The 19,797-nt window shown below is 31.8% G+C and overlaps 1 protein-coding gene across 2 annotated transcripts in view; it reads left to right on the forward strand.

Annotated features, from left to right (window-relative positions):
- The window catches only part of Vps13a (vacuolar protein sorting 13 homolog A), a 259,461-nt gene that overhangs the window by 7,348 nt on the left and 232,316 nt on the right, over window positions 1-19,797 (forward strand). For both annotated transcript variants that reach the window (XM_076846072.2, XM_076846073.2), the window contains exons 2-5: window positions 10,298-10,341; window positions 12,888-12,930; window positions 15,193-15,288; window positions 15,548-15,649. In XM_076846072.2, coding sequence (XP_076702187.1) covers window positions 10,298-10,341; window positions 12,888-12,930; window positions 15,193-15,288; window positions 15,548-15,649 — 285 coding nt within the window. The remainder of the gene's footprint in view (window positions 1-10,297; window positions 10,342-12,887; window positions 12,931-15,192; window positions 15,289-15,547; window positions 15,650-19,797) is intronic.

Consider the following 19,797-nt stretch of genomic DNA (forward strand, 5'->3'; position numbering starts at 1 on the left):
TTTCCTTAAATATTTGGTAGAACATCATTGAAACTATCTTGGTCTGGTGCTTTCAGTTTGAAAGACTTTGAATTATTGAATTATTCAGTTATTCATTTTTTTAAACAGACATATCTATTCAGGTAACTTTTCTTTGTATGAGTTTTGTACAGTCTATCTCTGAAGGAATTGGTACATTTCATCTATGTTACAAAATTTGTGAGCATGTTTATAATACTCATTTATTATGCTTTTAAAATCCATGGGATCAGTAGTGATCTCTTTTTCCATTTCTGATGTTAGTAAATTTTTTTTTCTTTCTTCCTTAGTTAATTTGGCTGGAAGGTCATCAGTTTTATTGATGTTTTCCAGGAACCTATTTTTGATTTTATTGTTTTTTTCCTTATTGTAATTTCATTGATTTCTACTTTAATTTTTGTTTTGCTTACATTGGATTTTATTCTATTATAGATTGCTAAGGTGAAAGCTTAGATTATTTTTGAAAATATATATAATTGTGATAAATTTCCTTCTGAGCTTTTCTTTTGTTGAACCCCACAATTTTTGATAAGTTCGATTTTCATTTGACACAAAATATTTTAAAATTTCTTTTATGACTTATTTGAATTAGATGTTATTCAGAACTAGGATTCTGAAATATTTTGGGATTTTTCAGTTTTCTTCCATTTATTGTTTTCTAGTTTAATTTCATTAAGTTCTAAGTAACATCTATTCTTTTTTTTTATATGTTATAACATACTTTAAGGATCTGAATATAGTCTGTCATTTTGAATATTTCATTTGAGTTTTAGAAGAATGTGTATTCTGTTTTTGAACAAAATGTTCTATAAATGTCAGTTCCAGTTGATAGTACTGTCTAGTTCAACTGTGTCCTTAAACTGATTTTCTGTATGCCGAATGCATCCTTGACTGATACTAGCTATTGAAGTCTTTAACTATAATAGTGGGTTTATCTATCTCTGCTTGTAATTCTGTCAGTTTTGTTTTATGTATTTTGACTCTGTTGTTAGGTTCATGTACTTTAAAGAATGTTTTGTCTTCTTGGAGATTTGTCCCCTTTGCTATCATGTAATATTCCTGTTATTAGTATAGCTGTGCTGGCCTTTTTTGATTTGTGTTAGAATATCTTTTGCTATCTCTTTATTTTTAATCTGTATCTTTATATTTAAAGTGAATTTATTGTACATGACATATTTGGGTTTTGTTTATTTATTCTCTCAATTTCTGTTTAATGTGTTCAGACCATTCACATTTTAGTGTAGTTGGATTAATGGGTTTATGTCTGTGTAAAACCTGAAATTGAATTTTATCTTTGTCCCCAGTTCCTATTACAGACCTTCTAAAATTCTTGGAATTCCTTTTGATAGGAGTGTGTTTTGTTAATTATGAGCAATGTTAATAACATCTGAGTTATTCTAATGAAGCAACATAGGAGATTCTCAGGATGAGTTCAGGTCATCAGAAAGACCAAATGTTTAAAAGATTAAAGAATTGGAACTTTTAGCCCCACAAACCAACTTCTAGGAAAGAAGTGGGTCTGGAGATAAAACTGTAAAAACCTTTAATGAGATTTGATGAGCTTCTGCTTCTGAGCACAAGAAGTTGATGAGAATGTAGCATACCCAGAGAGGGTGTGGATGCCCTGTGTCCATATACCTTGTCCTGTTCATCTCTTTGTATCCTTTTTAATCCTTTATAATAAACCAGTGAGTTTTGTAAACCATCCCAGCAAATTATTGACCCAAAGGAGAGAGGTTTGGGGAACACTGTCAGTGGATCAGAAGCACAGGTCACAACCTGGAACTTGTGATTAGTGTTGAAGTGAGGGACATTCTCATGAGACTGAGCCCCTAACCTGTGGAATCTGACACCATCTCTAGTTGCTGTTAGAATCCAAATAAATATATTGAAGGGGATAACTAGTTGATGTTCATTGGAGAATTGCTTGATGTGTTGGGCAGGGAAGGGAGGCACCATACATCTAGTCATAGATTCTGTGTTGAGTGTGAGAGGAAAAACCATTTAAAAAAATCATATTTGTAGTTGTTTTCTGCGTGTTGTATGTACATATATGTACCTACCTACCTACCTTTTTTTCTTTCTTAAAAATCTTTTTCTCTTTTTCTATCTTCTCTGGTTTTAATCCAGCATTTTATATGATTTCAATTTTCCGCTCTCCTAGCATATCAATTTTACTTCTTTAAAATTTGTCTTGGAGTTTGTAGTATTCATTTGAAACTGATCTAAGTGTACATTCAGATAAAGCTGTGTTGCTTCATGGATAATGGAAGTGTTTTAGAGCAGAGTACTCTTATTACTTCCTTCCGATTCTGATAACATTGTTGTCATTACTTTTACTTTTTCTGTAAAGTATAACCTTCCCATGCATTGTTTCTATTAATATTTTGGACAATTTTCCATTAGAACATTTAAAAATTAGGAAAATAAAAAATTTGATTTTTCCTCATTTCTTGTTTCTTTAATGCTTATTTATGCTTATTTAATATATTTTAAGTATATTTCTCAAAATATACTCAAAATATTTAAAAATTAGGAAAATAAAAGATTTGTTTTTACCCTCAATTCTTGTTTCTTTAATGCTTATTTATTAAAATATTTTGAGTATATTTCTTACCCATTTCCCTTTTTTCTGAAGAATTCCTTTTTTAACAGTTCTTCTAAGGGAGATCTGTTGGCAACAAATCCCATCAGTTTTTGTTCATATAGAAAAGTCTTTCTCTTTCCTTGCTCTGGCTTCCCTGCCATTATTTAAAAACAAAAAGTTACATAATATACACATAACATTTATGGTCTTAACCATTTTAAGTGTATTTCAATGTCATTAATTAAATTCAGATTATTTGGCAACCATCACCACCACTCATCTCTAGGACTCTTCTTTTACAAAAGTAAAACACTGTATCCATTAAAGCAATAACTACTCACTCTTTACTTTCCTCAAACCTGCTAACCATCATTCTACTTTCAGTCTCTGAGTTTAAACATTCTAGTACCTCTAGGTAAGAAGAATCATACAGTATTTGCCCTTGCCTTTTGTGACTGTCTTCTTTATCAAAAAATGTTCTCAAGTTCATCCATGTTTCGAATGTCAGAATTTTGGTCATTTTTAAAGGCTGTATTAATATCCCATCGTATATGATACATTTTGTTTGTTTATTTATTGGTGGACATTTGAGTTGCTTCCATCTTTTGGCTGTTGTAAGTACTGTTATGAACATGAGTATTTTTCTTTGAGTTTGAGTCTTAGTTTTCAGAGCTTTTGGGTAAATACCCCAAAGTAGAATTAGAATAGCTGGATCATATGATAATTCTATTAATTTTTTAAGGAACTACCCTTCCACTTTTCATCGCAGTTGCACCATTTTGCATTCCCATTGACATCATACAAAGATTGCGGTTTCTCCTCATCCTAACTGACATGTACACTTACTACACTTTTTAAAATAGTAGCTATTCTAATGGATATTAGGCACTGTGTCATTGTAGTTTTCATTTATATTTCTCTAATGAAATATAATGTTGAATGTCTTTATTTTTAATTGATTTCTTTTAGTTACGAGTGACAATAGAGTATATTTTGACATATTTATGTAAACATGGAGTAATCTTATTCTAATTAGATCCCAATTTTGTGGTTTGTTGAAATAATTTCTTGGGCTTTTTGACCATTTGTGTATCTTCATTAGAGAAATGTCCCTAAATCCTGTGCTTTTCTTTTAATCAGTTTTTGTTGTTGAGTTATAGGGATGCTTAGGAAATCTATCCTGATATTGGACCCCTATCAAATATATGATTTGCAAATATTTCCCTCCGTATCATGTGTTGTCTTTTTAATGTTGAAAATGTCTTATTAGGCACAAAAGTTTTTAATTTTAAAGTCCATTTCACCTTTGTTTTTCTTTTGTTGCCTGTGCTTTTAGTGTCATGTCTAAAAAAAGCATATCAAAATAGAATGCCTTGGAACTTCCCTCTCTGCTTTATTCTAAGAAGTTTATACTTAGGTCTTAATATTTAGGTCTTGGGTACATTTCAAGTTAATTTTTGTATGTGGTTTAATATAAAGGTTCAACGTTAGTCTTTTGTTTGTGGATATCCAGTTTCTCTAATAACTGTTTTTTTTTGGGGATATTGAGAATTGAACCTCAGGGGCACTCGACCACTGAGCCACGTCCCCAACCCTATTTTGTATTTTATTTAGGGACAGGGTCTCACTGAGTTGCTTGGCACCTTGCTTTTACTGAGACTGGCTTTGAACTCGTGATCCTCCTGCCTCAGCCTCCTGAACCTCTGGGATTACAGGCATGCACCATTGTGCCCAGCTTTCCAACTGTTTTGAAAGGACAATCACTGATGTTAAAAATAATTTGACAATAGGGCTGAAGGTTTAGCTCAGTGGTAGAGCACTTGCTTAGCGTGTTCAGGACCCTGGGTTCAAACCCCCAGTACCAGGAAAAAAATTTTTGACAATATACTAGTGGGCTTATTTGTGGATATTGTATTCTCTTCCATTGGCCTGTGTATCTGTGCTACACTGCTTTGATTAATGTGGGTTTTAGTAAATTCTAAAATCAAAAAGTGGAGATCCCTCTATCCAAAATTATTTAGGCTATTCAGGATTCCTTGAAATTCCATGTGAATTTAAAGGTGGATTTTTCTGTTTTCTCCAAAAATGTTTGTATTTTGTACAGATTGTGTTGAATCTGTAGATTGCTTGGGTAGTAGAAAAATTTTAATAATATGAAGTCTTCCCATTCTGTGAACATGGAGTGTCTTTCCATTTACTTTTGTCATCTTAGTTTTCAATGTACAAGTTAGCCTTCTTAGATAAATGTTTTCCTAAGTATTTTTTATTATTTTTGATGCTATTGTAAATGGAATATTCAGCAACATTGCTGAATATATTTAGTCTAATAATATGGTTTTTTCAGACATTTCAAGTTTTCTACATATAAAATCATGCCATCTGTTAACAGAGATAATATAATATATTCCTTTTCAGTTTGAATGTCCTTTGTTTCTTTTCCTTGCCAGATTGCTCTACCAGGCCTTCAAGTGCTGTATTGATGAAGTGGTAAAGGCAGGCATTCTATTCTTTTTTTTTTTTTTTTTTTTAATTGGTTGTTCAAAACATTACAAAGCTCTTGACATATTTCATACATTTGATTCAAGTGGGTTATGAACTCCCATTTTTACCCTGTATACAGATTGCATTCTATTCTTACTCCTAATCTTTGAGAAGATTTCAGTCTTTTCACTGTTGAGTATGATGATACCTGTGACTTTCTCATATATGCCTTTGTTATTTTGAGCTAGTTTCCTCTTATTTCTATTTTGTTGGGTGTTTTTTTTTAACATGAAAGTATGCTGAATTATTTCAGATCCTTTTCTGCATTAATTGAGATCATGCATTGTTTCTTTATTTCATTAAAAGTGGTGTATTACATTGATTTGTATATGTTGGATCATTCTTGCATTCTGGGAATAAATCCTCCTGGATCATATTATATCCTTTTACACGCTACTGAATTTTATTTACTAGTATTTTGTTAAAGATTTCACATCAGTATTCATCAGGGATATTGTTCTATAGTTTCCTTTTCTTTTTTTATATTTATTTTTTTTAGTTGTAGTTAGACGCAGTATCATTATTTTATTTTTAAATGGTGCTGAGGATTGAACCCAATAAGTGCTAGGTGAGCACTCTACTGCTGAACCTCAATCTCAGCCCCCATAATTTCCTTTTCTTATTGTGTCTTTATTTGGCTTCATAGACAATTTTGGGTAATGCTGGCTTCATAGACAATTTCAAAGGTATTCCTTTCTTTTAAAATTTTTTTTTGGAAAAATTTGAGAGGGATTGGTGTTAATTCTAATTTAATTCTTAATTTTCTAGAATCTACCAACAAAACATCTGGTCCTTGTCTTGTGTTGTTTTGAGGGAGGTTTTGATTATTTATTTAATCTTCTTAATTCTTGAAGGTCTGTTCTGATGAACTATTTTATCATGATTCATTCTCAGTTTATTTTGTGTTTCTAGGAGTTTTATTCATATCATCTAGGTCATCATTTGCTGGTGTATCATTGTTCAGAGTACTTTGTTAAAATACTTATTTGTATAAAATTGGTAGTGATATTTCTTTCATTTCTAATTTTAGTCCTTTGACTTTAAAAATATTTTGATAGTCAATCTGGTTAAAGGCTTATCGGTTTTGTTGATTTTTCTCTATTTCTTTTTAGTCTTTTGTGCTTATTTCTGCCTTAATATTTATTATTTTCTGCTAGGTTTGGGTTATTGTTCTTTTTCCTTTTTTTTAAGGTATAAATTTAGGTTATTAATTTGGAATACTTTTTATGTCTTTTTTTTCTTGGTATTGGGGATTGAACCCAGGGCCTTGCCCATACTGAGTGCTCTGCGACTGAGTCATACCCCCATCCCTCCTATTTTATTTTATTTTGAGACAGGGTCTCACCAGGTTGCCCCAGCTGACCTCAAATTTTGCAATCCCCCTTCCTTGACTTCACCACCAAGCTCAGCTTTTCTTTTTTAATATAAGCATTTACATATATAAATTTCTCTCCTAACACTTCTTTCACTGTTTTCCATTAATTATGGTATATTGCTTTCATTTTTCTCAAGGTATATTTTAATTTCTCTGGTGATTTTTTTTCTTTGACCCATTGCTTGTTTAATTTTTATTTATCTGTGGATTGTTCTGTTTTCTTCTGTTTATTCCTGGGTCAGTTCCATTGTTCTCAGAAAAGATGTCTGTGTTATTTAAATCTTCTGAAATTTTTTGACACTTGTTTTGTGACCTTACATATATTCTATTCTGGAGAATGCTCCATGTTCATTTTAATTTGAATTGTGTACCAAAAAAATGAGGGAAAAATGTGTATTCGTTTGTTTTTTGGGTGGAGTGTTCTGTGTAAGTTTGTTTGTTCCAATTGCCCAATAGTGTTGTTTGGGTTTTCTCTTTATTAATTTGTCTGTTTTTTGTATTCTATGGTAGTCTCCTATTATTATTGCAGTGCTTTTTTCCCCTCAGTTCTGTCAATGTTTGTTTCATATGTGTTTAGTTTTCTGTTGCTGTGATGAAATACATGAGAAAACCAGGTTAAGGAAGATGTGTATTTTGGCTCACAGTTTTTGCTCATAGTTGACTGGCTCTATTGTTTTGGGCCTAAGGTGAGGCAGAACATCAGGGGAAAGGAAAGCTGTTCACCTCAGCTAGGAAGGAAAGAGAGAGAAAGGAAGGGGGAGAGAGAGAGGGAAAGAATGAGTTAGTCTAGGGACAGAAATAATACATTTCAAAGGCACACCCCCAGTGACTCATCTCTTCCTATACTAGGCTGTATAAGTCTAAAGTTTTTACCATCTCCTAATAGCACCACCTGCTGGGGACCTAGCTTTCAATATAGGAGCCTTTGACGCATTTTGGCGATTTCATGTTTATTTGTTGCATATATGTTTGTCATAGTTATGTCTTCTTTGTTAAGTACCCCGTTTTTCATTATATCTTTTCCTTTGTTTCTCAACTAGTTAAGAGGTTTTGAATTAAAGTTTATATGTCTGATTATATCTAGCATAGATATACCTGCTCTTTTGAGATTTCTTTTCCTATCTTTTTGCTTTTAACCTATATGTGTTGTTAGCATATTGTTGGATCCTATTTTGTTTTAATCCATTCTGCCATTATTTATTTATTTTGGTTAGGGAGTTAAACATTTATATTTAAAGTAGTTACAGATAAGAAAGGACTTAGTATTGTCTTTTTTGGTACTCACTTTCTATATGTTTGAAAGCTTATTTTTGTCTCTCATTTGCACCTTATGGCTTTTTTTGTGTTCAGTTGATTTTTTTTTTTTTGTAGGGACATGTTTTTATCCCCCCCCCTTTTTTTGTGTATATTCTATAGATATTTTCTTTGTGGTAACTATGGTGATTGCATATCCTGATGTTATAACACTGTATTTTAAATAAGTACCAATTTAACTTGAATTGTGTACAAAAACAACTTTACAGGTGCATCCCCCCTTGATCTATATTTTGATTAGTGAGACAAATTACATCTTATGTTGTATACTCATTAACAGACTTATAATTATTTTTTTTTTACTTTTGTCATATAAAACATATAAAGTGGAGATGCAGATCAACATTATAAGACTGCTGGATCATTTTTTTGTCCTTGTTTGACTTTCCTGGAGAAATTTATGCTTTTCATGTGATGTTTGTTTATTATCTGGTATCCTTTTCAACTTGAAGGATTTCCTTCAGAATTTTTTATAGGGTAGGTTTAATGGAAATGAACTTGCTCAGCTTTTGTTTATCTGGGAATATATTAATTTCTCTTTTATTTTTGAAAGCGTTTAAGTGGATATAATCTTTGCTAAAATTTTTTCCCAGATGTTATCTCATTGACTTTTGATTGCAAAGTTTCTGCTGAGAAGTTTGACAATCTTTAGGTTTATCCTATCTGGAATTTCTTGAGATTCTTGGATTTGTATATTCATGTCTTCCTTGAATGTGGGAAGTTTTTGTATGTTATTTCTTCAAAGAGCTCTCTGCTCTTTATCTCTCATCTCTGAGACTTCCATGACACATAAATGATCCATTTGATAGTGTCCTGTAAGTCCTTAGGCTCTATTTACTTTTCTTCTTTTTTGCTCCTCTACAATTTCAGATGACTGATCTTCAAGACAGTGATTGTTTCTTCTGCCTGTTTAAATCTACTATTAATACTTCTGAGGCAAATTTTTCCATCTGATTATTATACTTTTCAGCTCTAGAATTTATATTTGGTTCTTTTTTTAAATATTTCTAACTCTGTAGATATTCTTTGTTTATAGTTTCCCAGATTTCCTTAAGTTCTGTATTCTTGTGTTTCTTCAGTTCTTTGATCATAATTGAAAGTTGTTTTAAAGTCATTTTTCTAGTAAATCCTGAGCCTGTTTCTTTAATGTTGGTTTCCTGAAGTTTTTTCACCTTAGAATGGACCATGTTTTTGTGTTTCTTTTTATGCATCTTTGTATGTATTATTTATCTTTTCTTAAAAATTGGGCATTTGAAAAGAGAGCTGCCTCTTAGTCTGCAGACTGGCTCTGTACTTAAGAGACCTTCATGAGGAAGCCCTGAATGAAGGCCTAAGGTCTTCTCAGCCTTCTTTTTGGCATGCATTATCCCTTGGCTTATGTTTGTGTGTTTTTTTTGTTTTGTTTTGTTTTGTTTTTCCGCCCTCAGTTCCCCCAGATATGCAGCTGCTTGCTTGCCTGCAAGCAGCCAGGGGTCTTGCCAAGTTGCTGAAGCTGGGTTCAAACTTGTGATTCTCCTGCTGCAACCTCCTGAGTTGCTGGGATTACCACTATACCCAGGTTACAACTGCTTTTAATATGACTTAAATTTTTAAATATACCTCACCTACTTCTTTGTGCCATAGGTATTCTTTTTGTATTCATTTACCCTTAATCTCTTGGATCTCAGTTTTACAGGCTATAGTTCGGTGTAGCTCTTATGAGTTATGGTGTCTACCACTGGTTTCCTTGGCTTTTAACCTGTTATCCAAACTATAATTTCTTTTCCTGAGCTCTGAGTCCTCTAATACAGAAACCATTCCTTTCAGTAGTCCCCAGAGAGGTCAGAATTTGGTGTTCTCTGAGCTTCCTGGATCTATGGTGTTTGTATCATTAATTTTGGAAATTTCTCAGCTATTATTATTCAAAATATATCATATTACATATAATATGATTGTAATGTTATCTCTCCTTTTTTCCCCCTCTGGAAAAATAATAATCATCTGGCAGTTCTATTATGTTAATTTAAATTTTTTTCATTTTGTATTTGAATTTGAAAATTTTTATATTTAAATATCTGTGTGCTCACTGATTTTACATTTTTATAATTTCTTTCCAGACTGTTCATTGCCCATATAAATACAAGTGGCTTTTTGCTTATTGATCTTGTATTATGCTACTTTGGTAGATTTATATTGTTTGTATTATTCTGATTAAATTATTTGTATACATTAATATTAGGCTACAATTGCAGAGGTAAAAAAATTTCATTAAGTTTTGATTAAACATACCATCTTAGGTCATGCAGAAGAATGAAGGTAAGCTAGTTAAAAAAAAAGGTAGATTTTATTTTCTGTTTATATACTTGTTTTGTGATTATTCTTCCCTGGTATTATATTCAAGAATGAAACATACTTAACCTTTTAAAATGAAAAATTTTTGAGCATTTTAAGTTTATTTTTGTAATAATTTTTTTTTTTTTTAGGAGATGTGGCCCTCAAGAATCTTGAAGTCAAAGAAAATGCACTGGTAGGTATTAAGTATAATTTTTTTTTTTTTTTTTTAAAGAAAGAGTGAGAGAGAGAGAGAAAAAGAGAGAGAGAATTTTTAATATTTTTTATTTTTTAGTATTTGGTGGACACAACATCTTTGTTTGTATGTGGTGCCGAGGAGCGAACCCAGGCCGCACGCATGCCAGGCGAGCGTGCTACCGCTTGAGCCACATCCCCAGCTCCAACTATAAAAATTTTTAATGTTAGTGCATTTGATGTATTCTTCCTAATACAGCTTGCCATTCTAAATTATGTAAGTTTGAAAAAAATTTTTGGAAGTTATTTTTAAAATGTGAATTTTGTAAAACAAAGATTCAATTTCATTAAAAGCACAAACTGATATTGTGGCTCAGTGGTAGAATGCTTACCTAGTATGGGCAAGGCCCTGGTTTCAGACCCCAACCTGCCATAAATACATACATACTTGCATACATAAAAATTTATATTTTATTTATTCCCATATTTTAGTCTTTCATTTGTCTTCTAGTTTTCACTTAGTTTGTTTTTTTTTAGTTGTAGATGGACACAATACCTTCATTTTATTCATTTATTTTTATGTGGTGCTGAGGATCGAACCCAGGACCTCGCACATGCTAGGTGAGCGCTCTACCACTGAGCCACAATTGCAGCCCCCCCTGAGTTTTCACTTTTTTAAAATACCATTTTAATATGTTCAGTTCAGTGGCATGACTTATATTCACAATTTCATGCAGCCTTCATAGTACTATTTCCACAATTTTTCCATCCCCAAGAGAAACTATAGCCATTAAATAGTAACTTCTATTCCCTCTCCCCACATACCCTGGGACTCTTTATACATTGCAAACTGAAGCTCTGTATTCATTAAAAAGTATTTTCCTAATCCCCTCTCACCACCCTGATACATTTGCCTATTCTAAATATAAATGGAATCATGTGGTATTTGTCCAGTTATGTCTAGCTTATTTCACTTACAAAGTGTCTTTATGGTTCATCGTGTTATAGCATGTATCGGACTCTCATTCCTTGTTATGGCTGAATAATATTTGTGTGTGTGTGTACATATACATACGGATCATTTGTTTATCCATTCAGCTATTGATGAACACATGGGTTGTTTCTGCCTTTTGGCTCTTGTGAATAATGCTACAATGATATTTGTGTACATGTGTTCATTCCAGATGCTGCTTTCAACTTCTTTGAGTATATATTTAGGAGTAAAATTGCTGGGTCATATGAAAATTTTTATTTATATATATATATATATTTTAGAGACTACCAGGTTTTTTTTTCCATAGTAGTTGTACCATTTTCCATTCCCTCCGGCAGTGCACAGGATTTTAATTTCTCCAAATCCTTGTTGAGTGCCTTGGTGTATGCCTGCAACACAGAAGGCTAAGGCAGGAGGTTTGCAAGTTCTAAGCCAGCCTCAGAAATTTAGCAAGACTCTCAGCAACTTATTGAGACCCTGTCTCAAAAGTAAAAAGGACAGGGGAAATAGTTCAGTGGTATTAGGTTCAATCACCAGAACCAAAAAAAAAAAAAATTTCTTCATATCCTTTAAATCTTCTAGCATTTGTTATTTCTGCTTTTATTTGATAATAGCCATTCCAATAGATGTGAAGTGATATCTTATTATTTTGATTAGTATCAATTTAAATTAGTAATGACTAATGACTAATGATATTGAATCTCTTTTCATGTGCTTATTACCATTTGTGTATGTTTGTAGAAATGTCTGTCCAAGTCCTTTATCATTTTTTAATCAGGTTTTTGTTGTTGTTGTTGCTGTGGTTGTTAAGTTTTTGGCAATCTGTGTATTCTGCATATTGACCCTTAACAGATATTTTACCTCTTTCCAATGGTTACCTTAACATTCTATTGACAGTATCCTTTGTTGTTCAAAAGTTTTTAATTTGATAAAGGTCAGTTCATCTGTTTTTTAAATTATGTGTGCTTTTGTTGTCTTATCCAGGAAATCATTGCCAAATCTAATGTCATGAAGATTTTTCCTTATATTTTCCTCTAAGCCATTTATAGTGTTAGCTTTTACATTTAGTTCTTTAATCCATTTTGAGTTAATTTTTTGTATGGCATAAGACATATTTTTGCAACTAGGTATACAATTTTCCTAACACCATTTATTATAAAGGCTGTTCTTTCTGATATTGAATGGGGAGAAATGTTTTGAAACTTTTTTTTTTTTTTTTTTTTTGCAAAATGTTTCTAGAAGCACAAACGGACAGTGAGCTTTCTCACCTTAAAAAAAAAATAATACAAAAGTGTTAATTATTTGGTATGGGTAGCTTTTTGGGGCAGCAGGAATGTGGACCCTTATATTACTTATTATGAAAAGAGAAGCCTCCATTAATTTTATTGACTTGAATAATATTTTAATTATATATTTGTAAATTTAAGTAAGTATTGAAGATAATGTGCAGGTAATTCAGATACCCTTTAAGCAATTATTGGAAGAAAAAAGTAGTTTTTGTTTTGAACTTTATATTTATTAATGCTTTACATATTTTTTTTTTTTCTTGGTAGAGTCAACTGGATGTGCCCTTTAAAGTTAAAGTTGGTCATATTGGTAAGCTGTACTAGTGGAATGCCCTTCTTGCCCTGTAATGAGATATTTTAAATATTTCTGAGCACTGCTGAAAATAAAGTTATCATTTATTCTTGTTTAGGTAGGGTTTAGTTGTAAGGCTTAAAAATATTGTGAGATTTATGTACTCTTGCCCAGTACTTGATACCTTCATAATTTAGAAATGACACATTCTAGTAGGTTTTAAAATTGAGTTGGGGGCCACCAGGTACCTTACGTGTCTTTGTTTTCTAGGTTTCTGAGTAATCACTGTTGCTGTATTCTGATTAGTACTGGATATATGATGTGAGGATGAGGGTTTGGATCATCCATGTACTGTCACCGGGAACCAATCTGAAAACTTGTTTCTGCTCTGCATTTTTTTCCCTAGGTTTCCAGATTTTCCAGAAAATACTGTATAATTTCTTGTTTTACATTTTTTATATTTTAAATTTTATTTTTAATTATTTATCTTATGTTATTTTTTTGTGGTGCTGGGATCAAAGATAGGGTCTGGTATGTCCTAGGCAAGTGCTCAACCTCTAAGTTACTACCCCAGCCCCTTGTTTTTGTATTAATTTACCTGTATTTATAGTGCATACTTTAAATATATTGATTGAGTAGAAACTGAGTGTAAAGTTTCAACATGTTTAATAAAAACTTGTCATAATTCTTAGATTATATTATGGTTTTATTTTAAATATTATGGAAGATGATAAGTGTCTTTAGTTGGGACTTTGAAATTTTTACTATATTGTTTTTGAAGTGGGATTCTATAATGTTATTGAATACATATTGGTCCCATTGAGGAACTGGTATTTTGAAAGTTTACATAAATTATATTATGAAGGTTTTCACAGTTTTGTGTATTATAGTTGGTATTAGACCATATACCACAGAAAGTTTTCATCACCTTATATTGCCAAGACTTGAATTTTGTCCCATTCCTCCACCCATTTAAAGGCAGTTTAGCATAAGTAAAAGGGGGGGGGAACGTCACCCATTATTTTGCCCCCTTACATTTTTCTTTTTGGAGTTTTTGATTGTGTATATGTATATATTTTAAATACTTATAACCATGTTGTATTTATGTGTAATAAGGATTTCTTATAATCCAAGTTGACTTGAACTCATTTATTTCTTATAGTATCATAATAATCCTATGAATGCATATTTGGGTATGGTGAATAATCCCCTTTAGTCCATTGTACAACAGGTAATATATTTAAGATAGCTTTTAAAAATTTCAATAAGTCATTGAATTCTTAAAATAATTATTGTCATATTTTATTGTATATTAATTTAACCTCATATATCAGGAGGGAGTTGTGGGTAAAGCTCAGTGGTATAATATGTGATTTGTAGGCATAAGGTGTTGGGTTTGATTCTCAGGCACCACCTCTTTCCCACCCAAATGTGTGTGTGTGTATGTATATGTTTGAGTATAGATATATAAATTCATATATATGTATATGTATATGCATGTATGTACATATGTGTGTGTATATAGATATCTAGTTCCTTTCGATGGACCTGTTTCCTTTAGATCATGCATTCCTCTTTTTTTCTTGCTTGCTGTTGTTAAAAAATGATAAGGTAATGTTTAGTGGTAATACAAGGTAGTGGAAAGAACTCTGGACTAAACAAGATAATTCAGAGAATCATTTAAGGTATTTGTTTGCATACCTCTCTCCTAATACCTATCGTTCTTTTTTTAAAATTTTACTTATTTATTTATTTTTTAAATACACGACAACAGTGGAATGCATTACAATTCTTATTACACATATAGAGCACAACTATCGTTCTTTAATATTATTATTATTGTTTATTTTTTCCTTCTACTAGTCACTTTCTTTTTTAAAATTCAATATTTTTAGTTGTAGATAGACATAATACCTTTATTTTATTTATTTTTATGTGGTTCTGAGGATCGAACCCAATGCCTCACATGTGCTAAGCAAGCACTCTACCACTGAGCTACAATCCCAACCTGACACCAAGTTTCTGGAGAAGAAGTCAGTTTAGTTTTTATTGTATCCTCACCACTTAGCATCTTCCCTGGTATATATAATAGGAATACAATTTGTTGAATGAGAAAACATTTCCAAATGTGTGGTACAATGAATATATTGTCCCCTTGCCATTATTGGATATAGTTAGTCTTATTGATCTTTCATAGATCTCTTCTAAGGCATAGTAAAATAGATGGATGGTAAATGTAGGTTGGATGAATATTTTCATACTTTTTTTTTTTGACTGTAGGTAATCTTAAACTTAGAATTCCATGGAAAAACCTTTATACTCAACCATTTGAAGCTGTATTAGAAGATATTTATATACTCATAGTGCCTTCTTCCAGTAAGTCAAATTTTAAAGTTTATAATTTACTCTTTTTTATAGATGGGAAAACCTTTATGTTTTATAATTATATTTGTATAAAATATTTTGGGTGGTTTTGGAAATATTTTAATATATAAATTTGGTATATTCAAATTAAATTGGCTTTTATTCTAAATTTTTGTAGACGATGAATTAGTGATTTTTTTCAAAGGTAAATATTAGAATGAGTATATTTAAATTTAAAGTATTTAGATTCTTCCTTTTAATGCTTCTATAGGAATAAAATATGATCCTTTAAAGGAAGAAAAACAACTCCTAGAAGCAAAGCAACAGGAATTAAAAAGAATAGAAGAAACAAAGCAAAAAGTAGTTGATCAAGGTAAAAAAAACAAAAAATGCTAATAAGAAAGTGTAAAAAACCAAATATTTCTCATAATAGAATGTTTGTCTCTGGAGGCACTGAGATTATTTAACAAATATGAGAGAATCTTATTACATGGAGAATTTTAATGTGGTTTGTATTTTGTCATGTATACAAAATTTTTTACCTTGCAGAATTTATCTTAAGGCATAAATACTATGTCTGGTTTATAAGGATAAAGGTCAGTTTTTAATGATAGCCATTAATTTTATCAAGTGTATTTTCTTACCTTTCTAGTCCTTGCTTTTGTATTCTCCTTGTATCAATTATTTACACTTTTGAAGATACTTAGTATCTTGATATATTTATATTTGCCATAGACTGTTTATTTGCTTTCTTACTTCACATCTTTTCCTATTCAAATTAGACCACATGGTCCATTATTACTAAAAGCCCTTTTTCAGTGGTATATGAGGTATCCTGCATCTCTTTATTTTCACTTACTTCCTAGTCAGCATCTCCAGCTACTTTTTACATGCTGACTCTTTGCTTCTTTCCCTAGTGGATTTTTCTTCTTAGCTTAAACATATTGTAGCCTCTCCTTATTTTAAAAAATAAACTCATCTACCTAATCTAGTCCTTTGCTTATCTTTTACTCCTCTGTTATTCCTTGAACAGCTAAGCATCTTTAAAATAAAGCATATGTATACTTCACTATTCCTGCATTGATTGTTTTTAAATGAAAAGTGAACTCCAGAAATAAAATGTTTTACCTGTTGACAAACATTAGTGGAGATTTAGCAAAATCTCTGGTAGTACCACATGTAAATCTATTTTCTTTGTCAAACTTTTTTCATATCCTCTATATAGTCATTCGTAGGCATTTTCTTTTTAAAATATTTATTTTATCAATACAATAAACAGTACATAACTTTAAAGCTAAATAGTACTATAGTACCCAAAGTTAATTAAACAAAACACTTCTCACTTAGCCATATACCCTACTCCCTAAAGAATTATCATATTGCTAAATAAGATACATTTCTATTACTTGATTTATTAAATTTAGACTGTGTGTGTGTGTATGTGTATAGTGTGTGTGTGAATGATATAGTGATGGGACTGTGAAGATTGACCAAGTAGTATAAATGTTTACCGTTGAGCCAAATAGTATACTCTAATTACATAGATTTTCTTTTTTAAAATTATTCTAATTCGTTATATATGAGCACAATTTTTTATATCTCTAGTTTTACACAAAGTAGAGTCACACCATTTGTGTCTTCATACATGTACTTAGGGTAATGATGTCCATCTTCTTCTATCGCCTTTCCTATCCCCATGCCTTCTACTTTCCCATCCCTCCCCTTTTCCCTATCTATCTTAAGGCATAAATAATATCCTTTATCCTTATAAACCCATGCCCTCCTCCAACCCCATTATGAATCAGTATCCTTATATTGGAGAAAACATTTGGCACTCTTTGGTATTGGCTTACGTCACTTAGCATAATATTCTCCAATTCCATGCATTTACCTGAAAATGCCATGATTTTATTCTCTATTAATGCTGAATAATATTTCATTGTGTATATATACCACATTTTCTTTATCCATTAATCTACTGAAGGGCATCTAGGTTGATTCTACAGTTTAGCTGTTGTGTTGTGTTGCTATAAACGTTGATGTGGCTGTGTCCCTGTAGTATGCTGTTTTTAAATCCTTTGGGAATAGACCGAGGAGTGGGATAGCTCAGTCAAATGGTGGTTCCATTCCCAGTTTTCCAAGGAATCTCCATATTGCTTTCCATATTGGTAGCACCAATTTGCATTCCCATCAGCAATGTATATGAGTGTGCCTTTTTCCCCACATCCTCACCAATACTTATTGTTGTTTGTATGCATAATAGCTGCCATTCTGACTGGAGTGAGATAAAGTCTTAGAGTAGTTTTGATTTGCATTTCTCTAATTGCTAGAGATGATGAACATTTTTTCATATATTTATTGATTGATTATATATCATCTCTGAGAAGTGTCAGTTCAGTTCCTTGGCCCATTGATTGATTGGGTTATTTCTTTTTTTGGTGTTTAGCTTTTTGAGTTTTTTATATACCCTAGGGATCAGTGGTCTTTGATGTGTGAGGGGTAAAAATTTGCTCCCAAGATATAGTCTCTCTATTCTTTTTTTGCTGAGAAGAAGCTTTTTCGTTTGAATCCATCCTATTTATTCTTGATTTTACTTCTTGTACTATAAGAGTCTTATTAAGGAAAGTGGGGCCTAATCTGACATGATGGAGATTTGGACACAGTTTATCTGGTTTAATTCCTAGGTCCTTGATCCATTTTGAGTTGAGTTTTGTGCATGGTGGGAGATAGGGTTTTAATTTCATTTTGTTGCATATGGATTTCTAGTTTTCCTAGCACCATTTTTGAAGAGGTTATCTTTTCTCCAATGTATGTTTTTGGCACCTTTGTCTATATAAGATAACTGTAATTATGTAGGTTAGTGTCTGTGTTCTCTATTTTGTACCATTGGTCTACAAATCTATTTTGGTGCCAATACCATGCTATTTTTGTTACTATTGCTCTGTAGTATTGTTTAAGGTCTGGTAAAGTGATGCCACCTGTTTCACTCTTCTTTTTTTTTTTTTAATATTTATTTTTTAGTTCTCGGCCGACACAACATCTTTGTTTGTATGTGGTGCTGAGGATCGAACCTGGGCCGCACGCACGCCAGGCGAGCGCGCTACCGCTTGAGCCACATCCCAGCCCCCTGTTTCACTCTTCTTGCTAAGGATATCTTTAGTTATTCTGGGTCTCTTTATTTTTCCAGATGAATTTCATGACTGCTCTTTCTATTTCTAAAAGGAATGTTATTGGGATTTTGTTTGGAATTGCCTTAAATCTGTATTTTCCTTTTGGTACTATGGTCATTTTGACAATATTAATTCTGCCTCTCCAAGAACAAGGCAGATCTTTTCATCTTCTAAGGTCTTCTTTAATTTCTTTAGTGTTCTATAGTTTTCATTGTAGAGGTCTTTCACTTCTTTTGTTAGGTTGATTTCCAAGTATTTTATTTGTTTTGAGGCTATTATAAATGGGTAATTTTCCTTTCAGAGGATTTGTATATCAGATATACAGAAATGCCTTTGTTTAATGGGTATTGATTTTGTATCCTGTTACTTTGCTGAATTCATTTACTAGTTCTAGAAGTTTTCTGGTGGAATTTTTTGGGTCTTCTATGTATACAGTCATATCATTAGCATAGTGCTGATTTGAATTCTTCTTTTCCTATCCATATCCTTTTAATTTCTTTCATCTGTCTAATTGCTGTGGCCAGTGTTTTAAGAATTGTGTTAAATAGAAATGGTGAAAGAGGGCATACCTGTCTTTTTCCAGTTTTTAGAGGGAATACTTTAAATTTTTCTCAATTTAGAATGATGTTGGCCTGGGGCTTTGCATAGATAGCTTTTACAAAATGTCAAGATATGTGCCTGTTTTTCCCTGGATTTTCTAGTGTTCTGAACACGAAGGGGTGCTGTATTTGACAAATGCTTTTTTTCTGCATCGATTATCATTAGATAAAATTATATGATTCTTATCTTTAAGTCTCTTGATGTGATGAGTTACATTTATTCATTTTGGTATGTTGAACCAAACTTGTATCCCTGGAGTGAACCCCTTGTGATCATGGTGCACTATCTTTTTGATATGTTTTTATTTGATTTGTCAGAACTTATTGAGAATTTTTGCATGTATGTTCATTAGAGATATTGGTTTGAAGTTTTCTTTCTTTGATATGTCTTTGCCTGGTTTTGGAATCAGGGTGACATTGGCCTCATAGGATGAGTTTGGAAGTGCTGCCTCTTTTTCTATTTTCTGAAATAAATTGGAGAGTATTGGTATTAGTTCTTCTTCAAAAGTCTTGTAGAACTCAAATGTGTATCCATCTGGTCCTGGACTTTTCTTGGTTGGTAGGCTTCTGATGGCATCTTCTATTTCATCATTTAAAATTGATAAATTTAAATTGTGTATATCATTCTGATTCAATTTGAAATTTGTTGATGCCTTCAGTATTTTCTAGGAATATAAGTTTTCAAAATAATTTCTAATTATCTTCTGTATTTTTGTAATGTCTGTTGTGATATTACTTTTTTCATCATGTAT

The sequence above is a fragment of the Callospermophilus lateralis genome, chromosome 2 (assembly GCF_048772815.1).
Source record: "Callospermophilus lateralis isolate mCalLat2 chromosome 2, mCalLat2.hap1, whole genome shotgun sequence".
In the NCBI taxonomy this organism is placed as follows: Eukaryota; Metazoa; Chordata; class Mammalia; order Rodentia; family Sciuridae; genus Callospermophilus; species Callospermophilus lateralis.